The sequence below is a fragment of the Perca fluviatilis genome, chromosome 7 (genome assembly GCF_010015445.1).
Source record: "Perca fluviatilis chromosome 7, GENO_Pfluv_1.0, whole genome shotgun sequence".
In the NCBI taxonomy this organism is placed as follows: Eukaryota; Metazoa; Chordata; class Actinopteri; order Perciformes; family Percidae; genus Perca; species Perca fluviatilis.
Window position 1 is genome coordinate 29,134,437 of NC_053118.1, and position 23,232 is coordinate 29,157,668.

Here is a 23,232-nt window from a genome sequence, read left to right on the forward strand (position 1 = left end):
TATTATTGAACTCCTTATACATAGTGATGCTGTATCTCTGTGTCACTGTCATAACCACTGACCAGCTTTGTGTTTTTTTGTTTAGTTGTAATCAGCTCTGCCTTTCTTGCCCTAGTCACCCCAGCCCAGCTGAGTTGGCAGAGATGTTGTCTGAGCTGCGGAGGGTGGAGGAGAGACTGCAGCCCTTCATTCAGAGAGCTCACACCATCCTGGAGACAGCCACCACAGCAGAATACAACAATAATACAGTATGATTCAAACAGTCAAATAATAATTAACTGGTGATCTTAGAATATTTCTGAAACTATGCTTTTTATTAGGATGCCAGAATATCCATATTAAACATTTCCAATATCACATCCTAAATTGTTAAATTCATAAGGGTTCAGGGGCAGGAATAACTTATAATATTGTCATTATTTTTGTATCAATGGGATTATTCAAAATGCAGTAATTGACCACTTGCTAACTGATTTATTTCATACAATGTTTCTGTCTAAACATACAAATGTTCTTTGTTCCAAGAGGAGTTGTGGAATAAATCATCAGTTAGCAAGATTTTGGGAGGAAAAGTTCAACATTCTTTTACAGGACAGTAACTTCCCTTGATTCTCTTCTTGTTGCCTGGCAACTGGTCATGACCAAAAAATATAGAAACCCTTGTTAAACAGCCAATAATTGTTTTCACACTTCAGTTTTAGTAGTTATTAACGTGTTAGAGATATGTGTCCATCGTGAGCTTTAGAAGTGCTTGTAGGTGAATTTTGTTATCGTTGGTCAGAGCCAGGCTAGCAGTTTCCCCTCTGTTTCCATTCTTTGTGCTAAGCTAAGTTAGCTGGCTGCTGGTGGTAGCTTCATATTTACCATACAGACACTTAGAGTGGTAACAATTGTCTCATCTTACTTTCAGCAAGAAAATGAAAAAGCCAATATTACCCAAAATGTTGAACCTTTTCACCCTGCGTATTTAACATGCATTATATAGTTGTCATTTAAGAAGTTGCCCACAATGGTTTCTTTTATGCCTCAGGAGAGAGAAGAGGACCAGCGTACTCTTATCCTGACGTTTGAGTGTCTCCGTCTCCTGGGTAACGCCCTTGTGGCCCTCAGTGACCTGCGATTAAACCTCATGAGCCCTGTGCCCCGCCACCTGCACGTGGTCCGGCCGTTTTCCCACTATACCACCCCAGTCACTCTGCCTGGAGCTGTGCACCACCACATCCCAGTGCAAGTAAGTTCATTTGTGAGCATATTTTAGTTATTAATGTGAACCTTTTAATGTCATTAGACTGACCTTGCATCTTCGCCGACAGATGAACCTGGGTGCTGCTGCTAACAGCACTGAGGGACAAGCTCCGCCCACCCAGTCGGCTAGCCAATTCGAGCAGGCAGGTCAGGGACAGACCTCACCCCCACAGACTTCCCCTCCCAATCAGCAGGCAGGACCGGGACAGGCTGGCCCCCGTGTCATCAGAATCAGCCACCAGGCAGTCCCGGTGGTCATGATGCAGATGAACACGGATGGTGTGTTGTCCCCTACCCGCCACTGATTGAATGCTCCACAACGTCAAAGCTGTTTGTGTGTCATATCGCTGGGCAGCAGTGTGTTGGCGTTAAATGATCGCACATACCACACTACCACATCCTTAATGCACTGCTGCTACAATCAGAGTGATCTGAAGAATTGAACTTATCTGATTTACAGGCTCAAATTTCAGAAGATGTTTTTGTTAAATGATGGCTCTGTTATTGCAAGAATACTTCTGTAATAGAGTTATACTGGCAGACAATTACTTTAGTATTGTATAGGGAGTTCAAACTATTTTTGTGTTTTTGTGTGTGTGTGCAGGACCAGGTGCAAACCCTGCTGCCGCTGGACAGCAAATGCCAGGACAACCAGGTAAAGGCCAATTCATAGTACATTTGGCATGCTACATTTTATATTACACAGTCTAGTAATGTAAAAGCCCTTCAAAGTTCCAGGTTATTTTTTTTTCTAACTTTCAGTTCAATAGAATACTGTATAGTGTGGTTGGGATCAGAAATTAAGCCTTTTTGTAACTCCTGAAAATCATTTTCTGCTGATAACAGAAGTAGGTCATGTTATTGTCATGTTATTCTAATTCTCTGTTTCCCCCTTCAGGTGCCCTACCCCCTGACTTTATGCGGAATCTCATGCAACAGATCAGCCAATATGCTGCTGCCGTAGCTACTAGCGCCGCCACCGCCACTGCCACTGGCCAACCAGTTCCACCCCAGCCCACCCCTCCTGGCTACAGCTCCACAGCCAACTCTTCAACTACCACCACAGGTCCCAACACACCCACCACCACCCCTACTGCTCCCCCACCTCCCCCCCATACTGGCCCCCAGCCCCAGGCCAGGGTCGTGTTCACCCGACCCCCCTTTGCATCCAACTTGCCCCCTCCATCCTTCGGCACTCGGGGAACCACCATCAATGTGAGGGCTGCCATGCCGGGCCAGCAGCCAGGACAGGTGGGGACAATGTTTCTGATTTGGTCCCTGTTTTTGAGGCTGATTATCAACATTTGAGGCTAATTGAAAAGTCTTGCTCCACAGGCTTTCAACCCTGCTGCTCTCAACCAGATGATTAGTGGACTGGTTGGACAGCTTTTGCTTCCTGGACAAATGGGTAAGCATTTCCAGTTGTTAAATTTAGATTTGGACTTTATTAGCAGCATATTTCTGTAATTATGTATGTATAGAAAAATTGGTCAAGGATTGCTGTACATCAGTGATACTTCAATCTGTTTTTTACAGCTGGTCAAACAGTCACATCCTCCTCATCCACATCCACATCCTCCTCTTCCTCCTTTTCCTCCTCCTCTCAAACCTCCTCAGCCTCCTCCTCCTTTTCTTTCTCCAATTCGGGTCCAACTCCTCCTCCTACCGCAAACGCTACTAGTCCACCGAGCCAATCTGAGACCAACACTGCTGAGCCCCAGTCCCAGGAGATGCCCCCAGACCTCAGCCAGCTCCTGGGTTCTCTCCTAGGTGGTGCCGGTGCGGGCCCTTTAGGGGCCCCTTCAATTACTGTCACCACATCTGGTGTCCCAGCCTTCATCCAGGGAGTGAGTGAATTCATGCAGCAGGTCAGTGTTTGAATGTTTGACTTGAGTGCACTTCATAGACTTTGCATGTAAATTGCACCTTAATTTGCAAATTATTCTGTAGTCCTAGGTTACCGGCACACAGATTATGTGAAAGGAGCGCATCAGTAAAAAAAGTCAATTAAAATTTTGATTCTTGGAAATTGTTTTAATAGATTTTTTTTTTTTATTATTATTATTATTTTTTTTTTTAGAAGTGTGTTCAAATGGAGCCAGATCTATAAATGATATAAATACAAGTATTCATTTCACAAAAACAGTAGAATGCACTCTATTCAAAATTTAGCAGGACATACTGCAGTCTTAAAAATGTCTCATAAATCTGCAGTCAGTGCTAATATACATATCACCTGAAATCAGAGAAACAAGTTGTTGTCAACATTGTACTCTGTTTTTATTATTTGTTATTTTGTCTCACGGATTAATCATCTTTTGAAGATCTTTCAACTACCAAAGGCTGGCATTGAATGCTTTATCAGATTTGCGCTCTTAACTTATTCTTTGATGAGACGGTTTTTGATTTAAAAAAAGTACTTTTGCCAATTTCAGACTGTATTTTATTAAGTTCTTATTAAACTGCTTGTATTTGGACAGCTTTTAACATCCAGGGCCCTATCTTGCACTCAGCGCAATTGCCTTTGTACACCGACGCATGTATCATTCCTATTTTGCACCCGACGCACAGCGGACTTTTCCCTCCACAGACGCACGTCGGTAAATTAGGGAATGTATTTGCGCTCCCGGGGGCGGTTCAGCGAAAAGAGAAGGCGTGTTCTGACGCAAACGTTACGTGGTCCTATTTTGCAGTTTCAGAAAACAATTCCGCCACTGACCAGGAAAAACCTGGTCTAAAGTCAGTGGCGCGTTATTTAGATGCTATTTTAGGGACAAATGCTTGACCATACACTTCTCTCATCTACAGCAGTTCACATTTTTGAAAACCATATATAATTACAAAGAAAAATATTACTGAAAATGCGCTTCAGGTGTTTGGATAGATCAGGAGGCACTTTACAGTACAGTCCTCAAAAAGTCGCAGCATTCTTTGTGGCTTGTTGTGTTTTACACAACATTTCCATGAATCATGGATGTGTTGATGACATAAATGAGGAAATATTAGAGGACTTAAGGAGACGTGATGTTGAACTACGGTGGGATTGGACACTCCGGTGGGATCTGGTCCGGGAGTGGCAATGCGCGATGTGCTCCTGATGGAGCGGGTGGACAGAGATGGAGTTGGGGGAAAAAAGGGTTATTATATATTAATAAACATCGTGTTGGCACTAGTAAAAAAAAAAAAAAAAAATAGAAAGTGAGTTTCTTGTTTTATCTATATAGCAGTCCTTCTAGAAGTTTTTTTGTGATTGTTGCGGGCAAAAATCCTTGATTATGCGGCACATTTTCTTAGAAAATGCGATGGAATATGCGAGATATTTATGCGTTTTTATGCGATGAAATTGCGGGAACTTGCAAAAATTGCGGTTTGATGAAAAAGAGGGGGAAAAAAGTGATTCCCCCAACACCCTGTTACACGTTGCGTAATTAAGACACTTCATAACGTTCCCATGGCAATATGGGGAAATGGCTGCTGTTGTGTGAAGTAAATGCAAAAATGTTCAAATTTCTGCTAAGATATGTGACTTTTTTGCAACAAAAATGTGGGGATTATGAAATCATGCCAGCCCCGCATATTTTGCGTGGAAATCGGCAATTTATGCGGCAAACATGCGGCCCCCGCATAAATATGCGGACTTTGGCTGATTATGCATTGAATTATGCAATCGCATAATCACGTTTTTCTGGAGGGACTGATATAGTGCTTTCCATTTAAAGAAACCACTGCATTTCAATTAAAGCAAAGTATTGTTAACAATGCCTCACTCCTAGTTTTCATTTCATTTCTAGGCACAACCCATCTTCTCTCCACCACCACCTCCCTCTGGTACCACTCCTGCTCCTGCTGCAGGGCCCAACCCCATGCCCAACCCTCCTGCTGGAGCCGAAGCCCTCAACCCAGAGCTGTTCACAGGCATCGTCCGTGGCGTGCTGAGCACCATGATGGGCTCTCTGGGCCAGGCCCAGAACGACACAGAGAGCATTGCTCAGTTTATGCAGAGGCTGTCCCAGGCAACAAACATCTTCATCAGTCCTGAGGATCCTACCGGTAAAAAAAAAAAAAAAACTGTCAAGTATATGATGCTGTCAATACAGCAGCTGACCAAGAAGCATATCTGAAACAAGTTTGATCTGATGATTTCCCCCCTCTTCATTATGTAACTTCACATTTAATACTTTTTTACTGTGATTCCAAGGTTTTTTTGGAGAGCTGCTGATGTTGGTGTGCCAGACATTCACCATGTCAGACCTGGTGATGCTGCTTCATGGCCAGCACCAGCCCCTTGGCCGCATCCAGCCTCAACTGTCCCAGTTCTTCACCCAGAACTACCTCAACGGCAGAGAGCCAACCGATGAAAACATTGCTGTCAGTACCACTCACCAGTTGGAGAATTGTTTTTCCTTTACATTGTTCGTGTTTATTTCAAATCTTTTGATACCCAAGCATAGTTAAAAGTAGATAGAGCTAATTTACTTTTTTTATTATTAGTCCCATGTTTAACGGTTGGTCTTTTTTTTTTATTCTGTTGTGTAACTGACCTCTGTCGAAGTGCTGTCATTCTCTGTTTTTTCCTCATGTCCTCTGTTTCCATTCCCCAGGCTGCGGCTGACAGTCTTGTCAATGAACTGGAGGAGTATATCAGTGAGAGCTTTGTAAGTCCTCAAGGCCCACTTCTCCTCTAGTATCGCTAATAATACAAAACAGTATATGATTAAATAAAGAGCTGCTCGACTCACATTTTTTCAGTTGAATCAGTTCACTTTTAGACTGTGGAAGGTTGATTCCTTGGTTTAAAGTACTGAGATGCCACTAACTAAGTAAAATTAATTCAATATTAAGACATGTTTCATGAAATTATGAAGGCAGTTTAGTTTAAGTATGATTTACCTAACTGTTGCCACCTTTTGTATTTTATAAATGTATTGATGACACCTCTTTATTCAACCCCCACAGATAGAGTCTTCAGTCACCGTGTTGGAGGGTGTTGATGTCACTCAGACCAACATGTCCTTCTTCAGACAGCAGCTGATGCACATTGCCACACACATTCTGCGTTGCACGGGTAAACTTTAAGAAGAACAGTATAAATCAATTGGTCTCGGTGATGGTTTATATGTGGATGTTTTGGTTCCAGTTTAGCCTCTATTTGTGTTAAGAGGTAGGTTGCAGCACTGGAGGTAATTACACTTGGATTATCAGGAAAACTGCTGTGAAGTAGTAACTTAAAAAAAAGAATTTCAGCTATCTCTGTAGAACTTGTAGTATTGTATTTTTTGCTAATTCGTTAATATCAATATTTTTCTCATCCAGATGACTCATTTGGGCCCCAGCTGCTACAGATGTGCAACCAGGCATTGTTTGAGTGTCTTGCCCTCAACCTGCACTGCCTGAGAGGAGACCAGAGAGCCCTCACCGCAGTCATCAACCACAGAATAGTTAGTATACAATTTCTCAATTATACGCTCACTGCTTGTTTCAGCTTAGGTCTGCTCTCTATTCAGTAGGTAGTAGAATCCAGATGAAACTGAATTTGGCATGTTCGGGCAAAGGATATCAAGTTTAGTGCTTTGTGCAAATGCAAACTCATGTTTACTTGCAGTAGGAATCGATGCCTTATGCCAGCGTTCTGGAACATAAACCTCCCAAAAATTACGAGCCAAACAAGGCTCAGTCATGATATTATTGAGCATTTTATATGGTAGGAAAACCATTAAAATGATTTCTCCTGACTAGCTTGCAAACATTGCAGCAAGTGAAGCTTTGTTTTGATCACAAAGTTGCTATTTAGCCTAAAAACAACACATTTAATTTGGTATACTGGCTTTACCATATAACTATTTACTGTTGCTGTTTATTTCTCCTTTTCCTCCATTTAGTTTTTGTTTGAACTTTATTATTCTCAGTAAAGATGACATAAAATGAACACAAGGGCAAAGTTACAAGAAAAAGATTGCAGCAGTGACTGTCATTGAAATGTTTTTGTGAGATGAGACAAAACCAGACCGAAGTTACTAAATGTCTTAACAATCTAAAGCGAGGAATGTTATTGGCAGTTTCTATACCTCTCAATATAATGCAGTCCAGTACAACAGCGCCACTATGTCCTCAAAGCTAAAACTATAATTGAATTAACATCACAAAGCTAACTTTATGGCAGAACAGTTCTAATTGGATTGTACTAGACTACCTAATAAAGTGACCACTGCATCCATGAACTGTATATAAATATGCCATTTACCGCAGCTGTAAGGTGCTTGGAAAGGCACCTTGAAAGTGTTTTGAAAAGTGCTTAAATGTGTCTAGGAACCCTGAATACAGAAGAAACAGCTGTTGTACCTGTAAAAGAAAAACTTGAATGTTCTCATGTTCCAGCGGAGGATGTCCAGTGACATTAGCCCCAGCCTGGTCAACTGGATGACCAGCATGATGACAATGAGGCTGCAGGTGATTCTGGAGCACATCCCCATCACACAGGAGCAGATCCAGAGCTACATAGTTCACACACAGGTAACGGACCAGCCACATGCCGTGTTTACATTTACAGCTCCGTATCTATGACTTCTTCCCAGAATATGGATGGACACATGTTTGCTTTTAGAGGAAATAGCCTCTCAGTTATACTTGAGAATTTAAATTTCCTAAATTTTGTTTTCTTAACTGTAGGTTTCAGTTTTGTCTGAATTTTACATTTGAAAACTCTATCAGTTTTCTGCAGAACAGAATGCACACGTAACCTGCAGAGAAAGAAGTCCCTTTTGTCTGATGGCTGTTAGCCTACATATCCTGTTACTTTGGACGGCACGTCTAAAATGGCTAATAAATATTAAATGACACCGTTTCACAGAGAGATCAGTCTTCTGCAACTGGCACACAAGAGCCTGAACGAGCACAAAGTACAACGGTAAGCATGGTGTATCTTTTAATGTCCTTTTATAGATGAACTCAGTTTGAAATTGTAGGTACTGCTCTGCCTTTTAGTTCCCTCATTTCATTGTTCTTCACTTCCAAAGATTGGGGACACCCTCTCACCAGCTGCAGCCACCACAGCAGAGGAAGCCATGTCGGTGTCACACAGCACGAGGGCGTCCTCACGGGAAACGAGGGTGTTGCCAGGAGACCTGGGAGCCTCGGGAGGAGCGGCACCATTAGGTGGCGACATGGCAGCAGCAGGAGCTGAGGGAGGGAGTGACGAGTCTCCTCGAGAGTCAGAGGCCTGGGCGGCTGCTGTTCCACCTGTAAGAGCCCACTCAGTTTGTTTTAACATCTATCTTTTTAATTTCATGCTGTGCACATTCTCTTTTTGTCGTGTCCTCATTACTGAATAATCCCAACTTTTTTTATATTTGTAAGGAATAGGGCTGGGCAATATGGCCTAAAAATAAAATCCCCGATTTTTTTTCAAAAAAAATCCGATTTAAGATTTAAATCAATTTTTTTCTCCCTCTACTTAAAATCAATCTGCAGATGACAAAGAAAATGTTCAAAACAAGTTTTATTTTGTTTTGACTCATACACACACGCACACACATGGGGTATCTATACCATTATGATTATTCATGCCAATTTTGTGGAAATATAAATTGGTTTGAGGTTTTTTTTTGGGGGGGGGACTATATGTTCAACAACAACAAAACGGATGCGTGAGATAAAGCTGTTTTCACACATACAAGTAATTCACTTCTCGTTCCTCGCTAAAAGTTCAAATCATTTTAACGTTATTGCGCAACCTTGCCCCTATTTTCAGCTGTTGCTGAGTAACGTACGTTAACATCCCATGGTCTCTTGAATGTAGCATACCTATAGCAAGCTCCTTCGTAGCGATAAAAACAAACGTCGAAGAGGAGCTCCGTGCTACAGAGCGGCGATTGCTAGTTGTTTAAGCCGCTACAGACCTCCGTCACAGCTCGGTTGTATCAGCGGCATTTAGTAGATGTGTTGAGCCGCAACAGAGTTCCTCAACACCGCCTCTGGTGCCCCGCATGGTTCTCCTTCAGGTCAACGCTAGCTGGTGGTTCAGTTATCCGAGAATAGGTGACTCTCAGCCGGGGACAGAGCACCGCGAGCGGCCGGTCATTTCGGCGGAGATTACAGATAAGTAATGAAACGACTGGTTAAGAAAATAATTTATGTTAGTCCCTGTCGCTGCCATGTTGTTTGTGTATCTCTATGGCAAACGCGCGGGGGGAGGGCTGAGTCCGTTCGGAGCTACAGGAGCCCAGAGGGGAGCGTCGGCGGATGTTAAGGAGAAAATAGATTTTTCATTTAAACAAATCCACGTTAACTACACATTCGAGTTAATCGATAAAATCGATTTATCGCCCAGCCCTAGTAAGGAATAGTTCCACTGAAAACTGTTGAAACGGATGTCTGTGGACTATCCAGAGTAATAGGGACATTGTCTTTGGAAAGACACATTTGATTTTATGGTCTTGTCACTAGTACTTTTAGTGGATGGTTTCAAAGGTTTTGCAAGTCTGTCTTAAAGCAATGCTCACATTTCCATTGGTAGGTTTGTGGTAGGGGTGGGAATCACCAGAGGCCTTACGATACAATATCATCACGATACCTATGTCACAATACAATATTATTGCGATTTTAAACATATTGCAATATTCTGCGATTATATTGCAATTCATTACCTTTTTTCCAACTTCAAATTTTTCCCAATTTTAAATTATGTCCCCAAAAGGAAACTTTGTCAACATCCGTTTTATCTAAAAAGATACATTTCTCTGTTTGTTCATCTCACTTCAGTTTTATTGCTGCAAAATGGGATTGTCAAGCAGACAGACTGACCAACACATATATCATAAAAGATCGATACTTGGCGTCTGTGTATCGATACAGTATTGCCACGGAAAATATTGCGATACTATGCTGTATCGATTTTGTTCCCCCACCCCTAGTTTGTGGTTGTTGCAATTGTGTCCATACTGGACGTCAAGATCCCCACCTAAAAACAATTCCAGTGTAGGAGAGATGGAACAAACTCTACAGTCATTGTTCCGTGCAAAAAAAGCATTTTAAACGTCAGTCCAATCAAGTGGGTATTTTTAAAGTTTCTTGTTTCCCTGCTGAGCTGATGCAATGGGGGAACAGTAACGAAGAGGTTTTGAGTGCTTTTGAGTATTCATTTTAAGACGAACTTGAAAATGTGAAACTTTCCTTTAGAAGATAAAGACTCCAATCTCTCTCTTCCCTATTTATTGACTGTATGTGTTGTAGGAATGGGTGCCCATCATCAGGTGTGATATGATGACCCAGAGGAAGATGAAGGCTCAGCCCCCGCTGTCTGACGCTTATTTGCAAGGCATGCCAGCTAAACGCAGGAAGGTAATCCGATCAGTTGTAACTTTACTCATTATGTACGATTGTTACTTGTCCTTGCCTTCTTTAAGGTGTCTGTGTGTTTGTGTTTTTAGACGGGACTGGGTGGTGGAAGCCTCCTCTCCCTCTCTGATGCGGTGAGTCAAGCAGCCAGGACAGCGGGCGTGAAGCCCATCACTTCCGCTGAGCGGTTACAAGACGATCTGGAGACCCAGGAGCTGAAGGAAGCCTATGCAGAACAGGTAATGAAGTCTTGCATGTTCAATAGAACACACCAGGGACACACTGACCGCGGTCTGATTCTCTAGCTTTCATAGTTTTAGCCGTGATTCGTATTGGTTAGCATAACATTTTCTCCCCATCTTTTAACGTACAAGTTTACACTGGATATGTCCAGCAGTGTAACCTTGTGCGTTAAAAGATGGTAATAGAATGTTAAGAACACCTTTGGTTATAAACAAGTCTGTATTAACAAATTTATCTGAACGAAGTGTTTAAAAGTGATGACCTTTAAACTACTATGAGAACACTAAAATACTATTAGTTCATCTTTCTTTTCATAATAGTAGATGAGATGATAGAGCTGAAACATTAGTTGATGACTTGATTGACAAAAAAAAAAAATAGCAGCTTATTTTGACATCAATTTTCAAACATCTGCAGTTCTAGGCAGAATAATTGATTTATGACTTTTTTGCACTATGACTCATTTACTAGATTATGAAATGTTTGATTTCTTTTAATGGCACTATACTTTTGTTTTTACATTACTTTTTGACACACTGTTATTACTTTTTTATGCATACCTGCAAACTAGTCGCTTTTCGGCGAAAATCGCCGTTTAGAATGGGGAAAATGTAATCCACGTGAATCGTGTAGATCCGAAGAGTTTTTATTGGGGGGGGGGTGTCCGAGACCCGGGGCAAATATGGCACCGGTGCCTTAACGACCGTTATCTACCGGACCGAATAGCAACGCGGATTTCAGTGCCTCATTTAGGTGCCACTTAAATGCCTGCACTTCTCTCTGATGCTCCGAAAACGGACGTTGGAGGGAACTGAAACATCCCCGCACGGGACGCTAGTTAACATTATACTCAGCAGCAGGTAACGTTAGCCTACCGTTAGCTAGCAGCTGGAGTAACCACGGTTAAAATGCTGACAGCTAAACGGTGTAAAAGTTTGTATTTCACTGGAGAGGATTCCAACAACAGTCTTCTGCTGCTGTTGTCTGAAAAACAACACAGCCTCGCCAGCCTCGTGGTGCATTCAAAGTTGTTGTAAAATATCCTTTTCCCATCCAGTCGTTGTTTAACAGTCACCTTTTTCAGCCCTTCTGAGTTTGCAGGTATGTTTTATGGCATACTATATATTAACACTTTTGACATGTCATTTTCTATGGTGTACTTTAATAATATCTTTTTCCTCAGGTTAAAGCAGACATCAAGAAACGAGTGAGGGAAGACCCAGAATTCAACGCTCAGCAGTTCCCCAACGCACACAGAGCCTTCTCATCAGACTCATAATTAAGTTCAACTGATAAGAAAACTGCAACACTTGCCGTTTTCATCTTTATTTCTTGGATCTTCATTCAACTACACTCAATGCCGCTTCACCCCAACTGTCATGCGCCTTTCTAAGCAGTTAGCAGCTCTCCTGGCTAATTGCCTCATGCTAATGTGACTCCTTTTCCCAGTGCCTATTTATTTCTTTGTTTAGTTTGGTCCAACTCTTGCTGAAAGAACGTTCCCTATGAAACAATTGTTTGACTAAATCAGGTCACTTTACTTCTGTTTGGATACATGTGTATATCTGTACGTTTTATTTGCCCTCATATCCTTGTGTTTGCTTTGTTAATATGGAGCCTAAATTCTCATTATTTAGTAGACTTTACCTTCATGTCAACACTCGAGCTCAAGAATATACTTTCATGGTATAAACATGCTGTTTGGTACATGAATGTACAGTAAGCTTAATAAAAACCTTGATACAATACAAGAGTCCTCATTTGGAGTTTGTATTATCTGCTTTGAGAAGGGATGGAAGAAGGGGAAAATATAATCAACCGATATTAGCTTATCCCAGCACAAAAATGCAGTGGTGGAAGAATTATTCTGAATTCACTTAAGTGGACGTATAACTGTCAAAAAAGTATTAATGCAGAATGGCCCATTTCAGAATAATGCCTTTTACTGGAATAACTTCATACATTCATGTGTTGTCACTTTAATGTTGCAGCTGGTAAATGTGGGACTAATTTTAGTACACTGCTGGATATTTTAATATATAAGTATGAATTTGTTGATACTGTTTTATATTAATCTGAACCTGCAAAGTAACTAAAAATAGCAAATGTGTACTGGAGTAAAAAGTACAATATTTCCCACCAAAATGTAGTGAAGTATAAAGTAACAACGTGTACCTCAATTGTACTTAAGTAGATGTACTTAGTTACTTTCCACTGCTGCAAAAGTGCCAAACATGTATGTCATAATGTAGAAGCACTGTTGATTGATTTTATTTGCTAATAAAATACAGGATATGGGCTCCTTGTACATTTTTTCAGAAATAATAATTGCGCTTACATAGTGTCTCCACCAGAGAACACTACTAAGTTGATGTTACAACTCTTTATTAACCAAATAATGTTTTGTGTTTATATTAAATTTGGAAAATATCTTGAGCTGTACTGAATACATTTCAAATATGAAGAATCATCTCCATTTATGATAAATGTATATATAACTGACTTTTTATACGTACCATACTATGACTTTATTAGGACTTTTTATGACATTACTATCATTTTTATATTACTTTTTTCGACATACTATCTGACTTTTTTAATCACATTTTTTTCCCACATTTTTATGACATACTATGCTATGACTTTGAATGACTTTTATGACATACTATGACTTTTTTAGGACTTTTTTTCTACATACTATGATTTTGTTTATGAAAAACTATGACTTTTTATGACACATTTATGACATATGACATACTAGGACTTTTTTGACTCAATGACATACTATCTATGACTTTTTATGACAAACTGACTTTTTTATGACACTTTTATGACGTTTTCTATGACACTATGATTTTTTTAATGATTTTTTTGACATTCTATACGAAAACCTTTTTGAACATAATATACTTGTACATTTTTATGACATATTATACAATGACTTTTTATGCCATTTTTATGACATACTATACTATGACATTTTATGACTTTTGTGACATACTATACTAGGATAAATATGAGAAACTATGACTTTTTGGACATTTTATACTAAACTTTTCTGGACATACTATACTATGACTTTTTAATGACATATTAAACTATGACTTTTTATGACACTTTTATGATTTTTTTATGACACACTACGACTTTTTGTATTACTTTTTATGACATACTAATGACTTTTATATGACATTTATACATGACATAATATAGTATGACTTTTTTTATGACATTTTAGTGACATATTATACGATGACCTTTCTATGCCATACTATGACATTTTCGACATACTATACTTTGACATTCTTATGACATTTCTATGACACATGACTTTATGACATACTATACTATGACTTTTTTATGACATACTATACTATGTCTTTTTTGACGACTTTTAGCGACATACTATTCGATTACTTTTTTTGACGACTTTATGAGTTTTTATGACATACTATACTATGACTTTTTTCAACATACTATACTATGACTTTCACATTTTATGACATACTATACTATGACTTTTTTCAACATACTATACTATGACTTTCACATTTTATGACATACTATACTATGACTTTTTTTGACTTTGTATAACATACTATACTATGATTTTTTTATGACATACTATACTATGACTTTTTATGACTTTGTATAACATACTATACTATGATTCTTTTTATGACATACTATGACCTTTGACTTTTAGACATACTATACTATTAAGTTTTATGACTTTTTATGACATACTACTGTATACTATGACTTTTTTCGTCATACTAAACTATTACTTTTTAATGACTTTTTATGACATACTATACTATGACTTCAGTTTAATATTTTTGTATTACATGCAAGAATGCTCGTTTTTACGTGCTCATTGTGGAGCAAATTCTCCCGTTCTTTTGAGCTGATGAGTTTATGTTGACTAACCTTGATCGTCCTGCTGCCTTTGCTTCACCTCATTCTTTCAGAAAGAAACATCTCATCTACTCAGAGCACTCATCATTTGGTGCTGAAAGTTTGAAAAATGGAAATGCAGGATCAGTCCACTGTGTGTCAAACTGTTGAATCCATCTGAGAAGTTAAGAGGGAAAATGTCTCTTTGTAAAATAGCCAAGCTGACAATGTCAGACAGCTTGATCAGGGACAGAGACTTGCTGTGTATATATAAAGAACTCAAGAGCTTTGTAGAAGTTTTAGCCAATATGATGTGCAGTATTGTCTTCAAAATCAGAAAAGATATATAAATATAATTCTGCCCCAGCCAGTAAAGATCCAGCAGACAATGTGATAAAAGCTGGACATGCTTCAGACACTATCCAAAAACAGCCTCAGAAGAAAAGCTGATTTATACAGTTAGATTGCATGCTTTGAAGCTTTCAGCTGAGAGGCAAAATGTTGAGTGTTCTGACAAGAGATTGCTATATTTTCTAAACAAATATGGCAAAGAGACAAAAAATAAGTTTGATGCAACACAAAAAGAGGGAGATAGAAGACACAGGGAATGGAAATGTATTTTCTTAAGATGTGACTTCAGTTGACTCAAAGAGCATTTCTAGTTGAGAAAACACCCTGTCAAACTCTACATTTTACATGCCAACAACCAGCTTTAACCTTTTCATCCACAATGTGCTTATTTAATTACAATATTAATTGTTGCTCCTGCCGTATCAAATCAAAAAATAACAGCTGTAAGGGTCAGCAGGGGCATGTGCAAATTAAACAGCCTTTTTTGTGTTAAATGTCTTGATCATCAGTTTCTATAATTAATTTCATGATTTACAAACAAAAGTTTACTTTACTTTAAACCTCACCATGTGCTTCCTTTATGCTGCTTCCCAAATGACCTTTGACCCTGGAAGTACTTCCAAGCTTTTCTTGCCCAGAATTGTATTAGGCCTACAGGTTCTTTTGTTTTTCTTTTTTTAACAAATATTTTGGCTCAGTTTGGAATTTTAAAACCCTTCACTCAAATGCTCCCCATCAACCATAAGAGACACTAAATAAATTATGAAATAATTCCTTTTCCACTCTTTCTACTACTGCCTTAATCTGAGATGAATGGCAGCTACATAATTAAAAATGAACATTTAACAATGTTACACTGCTGCTCAGCAGAGCTGTTAAAGTAAAAGAAAAAAATGATTAACGTGTTGCGTTGATTCAGTGATCTCTACGCTTTGAAAAGTTGTGGGCCAAAGCCATTGTAAAATATTGTTTTAAGAATAAGAGCTAAATGGGCTACACTTTCTTCTTCTAATCTTTAAAATACTGTTATTTGTTTTTATTTTATTCCCTGCACGGCCAGACACTCAACTAACATTAGTTTGCCAATGTGTTTTCTGCACAGTGTATACATTTGGACAAGTTCTGGTTCGGTAAAAGCAGTCCTGTCCTTTCAACAGCTCAGCCGACTCTGAAATGCCACAGCTGTGAGGTCGCTGTTCACTCTCAGGGCAGCCTCTTTCACGGAGAAACTGACGGATTAATTCATAGGAGTGGACCATGACATACACATACTGCTCTGTGGGAAGGTTTTGGGAGTTTCAAAGCAAACCATAACTTATTCTAAACTTTTGCCTTTTGTTGTAAGAATGTTCTCCCTAGTGATGTGATACGAGGGTACTGAGCCTACATTATGGCTAATTATTGTAAGGCATAGGCTGACAGAGTGGTCAACTTAAAGCAGATGTGTTACTGTCCAGCAGGCTACTCCTGATCTCTGATAAACATAATTAAGAGGAAAAAAAAGGTTTTCTTGAGGGGAGATAATTAACACACGGCCAATCTTGGCTTCTGTAGTTTTTCCCAGACAACTATAAGCATTTTTAAATATTGTATCAGTGACTTAATAGGTCAATGCAATTTGCTCTACCCTGCCAATGCATGCTAGTACAAAGTGATCAGTTTACAAAGAATATATATCTCTAAATATAGAATGCAGTTAATTATATGGTGTGCACACAATGACTGTTTTACAAGCTGACTTAGCAGCAGCGGAGTTCCCAGTCACCTTGGTGAACAGGTTGGACCGCTTGAGGGGTTTGTTATGACGTTCAGAGGAATCTAAAGTGTAAAGAGTGCAGTTCCTGGTTGGCATCCTGTTTGGGCTGAGGAATGTGAGTGAGTCATGTGGCACCAAGTTACCTACACCTCAGTGAAAACATGGCTCTCTATCAGCACTACATCTGACAAGCAAAGCATAAATACATTTTCTGTACATGTGCTGCAACTCTGCATGTTTATTTTAGACAATGAAGGAAAAAAAAAAAAAAAAAAAAAAAGACATTAAATATTACGAAACATTAGTATGAATTAATAATGTTCAGATGTGTTTAGAACAGGAAACAAAAAAAGCAATAAATACATAAAACCAAAACAAACCTGGTTTCATAACAGTATGTCCATCAAGGAGCAACTGGTGGGACTTTAATTTGATCTTTTCCTGCTGTTAAGGACACCCTACACCCAAATCCACTGTCTGCAAAACACAGTGCTAACCTGTGGTTTATTTGCATAAAGGTGTGTGTGTATGGTGAGCATACACAGCTGCTGTTATCGTCTATCTCTTTGAGACAGATTAGAATGAAAGAGTCCATACATGCCATCAGGTTTCACTTAAAGGAATAGTTTGATATTTTGGGAATTACGTTAATTTGCTTTCTTGCCGAGAATAGTTTTTTGTGTGGATTAAAAACAAACAAGATGCTAATTAGTGAGCTTCAGAGGTGGCGGCAGGTGGATTTTGTTACCTTTGGACAGAGCCAGTCTAGCCGTTTACCCCAGCTTCCTGTCTTTGTTTGTAGCTTCATATTTACATTTCAGACATGACCACGGTATCAAACGTCTCCTCTGACTCTCAGCAAGAAAGTGAACATACCGATTTCCCTAAATGTTAAACTACTCCTTTAAAGAAAGGCAATATTCACAGCAAGAAAAGTTGTATCATTACAATGAAGGTCATTGAGCAGCAATTAAAGCAAACTGTTGAATTGATAAGCAATAAAACCCAACTTTGCCCAGTTCAACACACTCAGAGGTTTTGCAGTTGCAGCCTTACTTGGTCTGGTATGACCAGTGGCTAGTGTTAGCTGTCAGCAATCTTTGGATAGATGCTGTGTAGCTAAAGACTCGTTATGGCTTGTCTCTACTTGCGTTACTGTTACATGCCATCGTTATCCTTTCGTTGTCACTCAAGTTGAAGACTCACTTTAAATCTTACAAATGTAATCTACAAAAAAGGGAAAAAACAATTATACAGCAGTGCAATTTTGGGGGTTTATTAAATTCTGAGTGGTTATAGAAAGGCTCCAGGATTTGTTCGAGGATCTTTGATATTTCTGTATCTGTGGGCGAGCCAAACTCCGAGGATCTGAAAGGAAAGATAAATGAGCAGAACGTGTCAAGTTTTTCTAAAGTTACAATAAACTTCATCACTTCATCTGTCTAAATGTCTACATCAGCACCCACTAAATCCTTCGTTGCTATGACGACATTTGACTGACCTCTGTGAAGCTGAAGAAGAGTCCGATACCACCAACAAACCGTAGCACACCTCCAGCATACTGCTGGATGCTCTCTGAGCATGTGTTACAAGTCACTGGAGAGTGAAAGCATCTCTAGAGGAAATAAGGGAGAAATATTAAAAAAATAAAATCAGGCAGGATTATGTAAATCAAGTTGCATCTCAAAAAGGAAAAAGAATATTCCAGATGATGAACTTACAGCTGGACATGTGCCATTGACTGGAACATGAAAGAAGCCACAACAGTCGAGTGTTTTCTCAAGGTCCCTTTGAGTGGCCTCGGATTTGTTCCATCCAACCTCCAGCAGGTGGTTCTGTAAATGAAAACCGCACAGCCTTGTTGATTTTATATTTATTTATTTGTAAAGCATAAGACAAGGCAGAAGGATTAACCTGAATAACTCAAGATATTTTGCAAATATGGTAGTGTGTGAAAATCTACACCATTAGGATCGTTAAACAAATGTGAGAGTATTCATGTTTATCTGAGGTAAATTAGAGTATTTAGGCTAAATAACTTTATTACTGAAATGTGTGCAGACAAAATGAACATACCTGTTGCTCTTTATTCAGTGCCAGACAAGCACAGGACACCGAAAACTGCACGACAAACACTATGAACAGGATTATCATGTACTGGAGCAGGTCAAGGAAGTTTACATCTGATTAAAAATCATGAAAACGTGACATTTCACGGTGTTTCTGCTTCACAAGAACCATTAACAGAGGAATGAAATCCTCCAAGAGCTGTGGCATTACTGACTTTTCATAAAACTACTATCAGAAGGTGGGAGGCCCCTGTGCTCCTACAAAACAAACCAAAGGATACGAAGAAGAGCAGGACCTGATGGTGCTTCAGGGCGCCGCACAGCCCCACAAAGGCAACCACAAACAGGAAGACGCCCACGCCGATGACCCCTGCCACCACCCTGATGCTGGAGACCAAGTCCAACCATTTCCCCCAGCCTGCCACTCCGATTAGCAGCAGACCCACCAACTGTGGAGGAAGAAAATGTTTGCATGAGATGAGGAGGAAGTACAATCAGCGTTCTAAGGAAGTCTCTACTCCCTTAACAAGCAACAGTGTGTCAGGAAGTGCTGTGTACCAGCTGCCGCCCAGACTAAACCCGACCGGTTGCTTTTGCAAAACAGTCTCCAGAGTTTATAAAGCTTAAACTGCCGGTTTCAATCCCAACATTAACAGTTTCTCCCCCCCCCCTAAAACTGCGAGGCTCCATTTCCAGGCTTCACTTCTTTTTCACTGCATTTTTTGTTTTTATAAAAAAAAAAAAAGAAAAAAATATATATGAAATCCACATTTTTATAGATTGATGTACAACTGTACAACAAAGTGATCAAAAACATGACAGCAAAGGACAGTACTCTGTTGTGAAGATGCAAATACAGACTTATCTCAAATGTAATGTGCCAAGGAAACTGAGCATGATTACAAGTAGGGTTACTGCAGCAATAACATTAAAGAGATTTACATAACATTTCTATTTTTTTCCTAGACTACTCTTATGGAAATTCCAATAACTAATTTGTAGATAGATGTATGGCCCTTATGTTGTTGAAGAACCTCCCACTTCATTGTGTCCCCACCACTTCTGAAACCAAACCTAATATAGGACTTTGATTAAATTAAAATAAAAAAAGGTTATTGGTGTTCAAATAAGTTTTGACAAAATCCCAAAGTTGATAAGTAGACAGGAGAGCGGTTTCTCCATCTAGAGTATGTTCTCAATTGTCTCAAAAATGTGGGAAAATTGTGAAAAATGCCCGTTACAATTGTAAGACCAAATTTGATGTCTTCAAATGTCTTGTTTAGTCTTCCTAACAATCCACAACCCAAAAATATTCAGTTAACCATCGTATATGACAAAGAAAAGTATCAAATCTGCTTTGTTTAGAAGCTGGAACGCACACGTTTGGCATTTTTGCTTAAAAACTATTATCCAATTTTTTTAAAATAGTTTGCAGATGAATTTTCTGTCAATTGACTCATCGATCAATCGACTAACCCTTGCTTCTCTAATCAATCTCAGGTGTTTTGGTTGGCTGACAACTTTTCTAAAACGTAGTTGTATAAGGTCATCCAGGTGACTGGAAATGTAATTTAGAGCCAAGTCAAAGGCAACTGGATTTGTTTATTAAAATGAATACCTGAAAGTTAGATTTTTATTTGATATACTTAATTGAAGTATGCACATCAGGGGATGACAGACAAGCATCCGCACATACAGCAACTCCAGACTGACTGTAAGTAAAGTAGGCCTACATAATTAGAAATAGGCCTACAATAAATTAATAACCGGTATAATAAAGAGAGATGGGCAGTATGTTGTGCTTTTTGATTACAGAGGTTGTTCATGGATCTATAGAAGTTTCCACTTAAGTTGGAAAGTTCTGAAACTGTTCAGTTTGCTGTTCTGGATTTATGAAGGAGATGCTCCCTTGGCAGACAAAGTAGTAGCTACTTTTCCTTATCTCGGAGTAAAGCCACCAAAATCACCAACCCTGGCCATGAACTGAGCCTAATCATTTACCACCAACACCTGCCTGAGTCCACAACCAGGAAAGCGGCTCAGAAAACAACCCAAACATTTTCATCTCGTTTCGTATTGAACTAACAGGTATACAGCACACGTCGCGATGAAAGCATGGACACCTGTTGCCTTTTTAAAGCAGTTGTTTCGGTTAATTCCCATCGGTATAACAGCAGTAAAGTCATACTTACAACATAGACTATATTGAGAGCGCAGAGTGCGTTCTTGGTGCAAATGAATCCGCCGCAAACCATCGCTGCTGCTCGCCGCTCCAGTCCTTCTTCTAGCTTTTTAGATGAGACTGGGTCAGTCTCTGGGCTTCTTGTCTGCAGGTGGAAACCAGGCAGCGTTTCCTGAACAGATACTGCTCGCTGATTGGTCGGTTGTCTTTACAACAAATGAGTCACAATTAGCTTTCTTTTCAATGGTCAGGCGTCTTTATTACGAATGAAATGAGCCACGTCTTCATGCAGATAATTAGCCTATACTTTAATCTTGTCAGATACTAATTAACCCAGATCATTGCGTCACTGTAGGTAAAAGGTTACTGAAGATCTCTTCTTCATTTTGATCCTATACACTGCTTCACTTCACGTTTTATAGCCTAAAGATATGTTTAATTGGATATTGCATCATTTCACAACACAACTGAATAGCTATAGTTCACATTCGTTTAAATGCATTTCAAAGAGTTTGTGTTTACCCCACTTTAAGAATTACAGATAGATTTCTCAATGAAAGAAATCATTCTTCACACATTGATTAAACTCTATAGCTCCACCTTGTGGCTACAAATGGACACTAATAGACGCATCATTTTACCTGAACTTTAATTTATAAAATTGAGATGGGGAAACACGGATAATTAATAAGAAGAAGAAACGTTTGAGTCAAAACATAATTGGCTGCAATGTGTCGTTGTGTGCAACAGCCTATGTTTATGGGTGTTTTAAGGCCCCAACGTCTTCTTCCAGGCAGCGCTGCCTGGAAGGCACTAGGATTAGGCTGGCGATGGTTATGGTTATGGTTATGGTTATGGTTATGGTTATGGTTATGGTTATGGTTGGGTTAGGTGCCTTGAAGTCAACGGTCGCAGCGCTGCCTGGAAGGAGACGGTGGGGGCTTAAAACACCATTGAGCACAGCCTATAACCTAATTTATGTTTTGCTGTTAATATTGTACCGATAATTGAGCCATTTACCTAATATTTAACCTATTTATTTCTATTTTATTTATTAACTATAATTGTTTACACAAACGTCTTATTATTTAGTGTATTATTAAGACTGTTTCTGTTTTGTTTTATATTTTCATCTAGCTACACACATTGGCATATTAGAGTGTATTGTGGTATTACATGTTGGGTATTATATTAATAATAATTTTGAGATGATAATAGCCTAATAGAGAGAGGTGTTTCTGTTATTTAGCCTAGCCCTTGTTGATATAAATGGGGTGGACACAATATTGGAAACATCGGTTAGTGTAAGACAATACAATTCATCAGCACCACAAACTGCATCCTCCAAAATCATCATTAAGTTGAATCAACACTTCTCTAGTTAAAACCTTCATGAAGGTTGGATGTATTGCAGGACAGTTGTATTAGACTGCATTGGTTTTAGTACCGAATTAACTAAGTGGAAGCATATGTAGTCTGTAAATAGAGATTTAGACCGCCATCTACTGGACAAACAGTGTTACATCTTATTAGCTCAAAAAGGTCGAATCTGTCCATTGATCTATGAATCATATTAATATAGCATGTCACGTCTCTCACTCCATCATCTCTTTCAGTGGGATCATCTTCACTAATCTTTTGCTTTTGACTTTCAGATAAAAGATCAGATAGCATTTGGAGAACCGAGTCCAGGGCGATCATGAGTCAGCAGAGGACAGAACAGCAAGTGATTTACATTAATGAGGGAAAGCCCTATGTTACTCAATGGGACTAATATAGTAGGTTGTGTTTTCTGTCACATTTTGTTAAAAAAAAAAGTTCAGTTCAAGATTTCAATAAGTAAGAGTATACTTCACATATAAAACAAGAAGGATAACAGACAGGTTATCCTTCGTGACGTATCAATTCAGGAACAACATGTAGACACAGAAATAACAATCTGTTGTCTACATTTGAACCAAACCATCCGCTAAATAATGTCTACTTTGATAAAGGAAATGTTTCAACATACTAATTGGCAAACAAATGTACTGTATCTAAAAACAAAAGCAGCCTTTGAAATAACAACCACCTGGTGTAGTAAGGAACATTTTTTTACTGCCAACTGTTAACAATTTTGTTATTTTGTCCACATAATAATAAGATGATAGCCTTTG

The 23,232-nt window shown here is 39.1% G+C and overlaps 2 protein-coding genes across 5 annotated transcripts in view; one reads left to right on the forward strand and one right to left on the reverse strand.

Annotated features, from left to right (window-relative positions):
• The window catches only part of bag6 (BCL2 associated athanogene 6), a 16,317-nt gene extending 4,128 nt beyond the window's left edge, over positions 1 to 12,189 (forward strand). The window contains exons 8-25 of one of the 4 annotated variants that reach the window (XM_039805341.1): positions 116 to 248; positions 1,031 to 1,231; positions 1,314 to 1,524; positions 1,850 to 1,900; positions 2,144 to 2,496; positions 2,581 to 2,653; positions 2,782 to 3,113; positions 5,037 to 5,295; positions 5,444 to 5,613; positions 5,847 to 5,900; positions 6,202 to 6,310; positions 6,559 to 6,683; positions 7,621 to 7,755; positions 8,093 to 8,149; positions 8,259 to 8,483; positions 10,474 to 10,581; positions 10,671 to 10,817; positions 12,005 to 12,100. In XM_039805341.1, the coding sequence (XP_039661275.1) occupies positions 116 to 248; positions 1,031 to 1,231; positions 1,314 to 1,524; positions 1,850 to 1,900; positions 2,144 to 2,496; positions 2,581 to 2,653; positions 2,782 to 3,113; positions 5,037 to 5,295; positions 5,444 to 5,613; positions 5,847 to 5,900; positions 6,202 to 6,310; positions 6,559 to 6,683; positions 7,621 to 7,755; positions 8,093 to 8,149; positions 8,259 to 8,483; positions 10,474 to 10,581; positions 10,671 to 10,817; positions 12,005 to 12,100 (2,839 nt within the window). Of the gene's footprint in view, positions 1 to 115; positions 249 to 1,030; positions 1,232 to 1,313; positions 1,525 to 1,849; positions 1,901 to 2,143; positions 2,497 to 2,580; positions 2,654 to 2,781; positions 3,114 to 5,036; positions 5,296 to 5,443; positions 5,614 to 5,846; positions 5,901 to 6,201; positions 6,311 to 6,558; positions 6,684 to 7,620; positions 7,756 to 8,092; positions 8,150 to 8,258; positions 8,484 to 10,473; positions 10,582 to 10,670; positions 10,818 to 12,004 lie in introns of all 4 variants that reach the window. The other 3 variants (XM_039805343.1, XM_039805344.1, XM_039805342.1) reach the window with 3 other exon arrangements.
• A 5,890-nt stretch (positions 12,190 to 18,079) lies between these two features.
• Positions 18,080 to 21,269, reverse strand: LOC120561977 (tetraspanin-13-like). The gene is made up of 6 exons (XM_039805347.1): positions 21,087 to 21,269; positions 19,176 to 19,343; positions 18,902 to 18,982; positions 18,547 to 18,660; positions 18,327 to 18,440; positions 18,080 to 18,193 (listed from the first exon to the last, which is right to left on the reverse strand). Exons 1-6 carry the CDS (start codon positions 21,147 to 21,149, stop codon positions 18,119 to 18,121), a joined length of 615 nt encoding a protein of 204 aa, XP_039661281.1. The 5' UTR covers positions 21,150 to 21,269; the 3' UTR covers positions 18,080 to 18,118.
• Between the last annotated feature and the right edge of the window lie 1,963 nt (positions 21,270 to 23,232).

What these genes read in the sequence shown, in the direction of transcription:
- LOC120561977 (XM_039805347.1), bottom strand. Translation starts at nt 21,149, where the DNA reads ATGGTTTGCGGCGGATTCATTTGCACCAAGAACGCACTCTGCGCTCTC. An exon ending in CTCTCAATATAGTCTATGTT is followed by an intron (nt 19,344 to 21,086) that starts GTAAGTATGACT and finishes CTTCCTCCACAG; the next exon opens with TTGGTGGGTCTGCTGCTAAT. An exon ending in TCTTCTTCAGCTTCACAGAG is followed by an intron (nt 18,194 to 18,326) that starts GTCAGTCAAATG and finishes CTTTCCTTTCAG; the next exon opens with ATCCTCGGAGTTTGGCTCGC.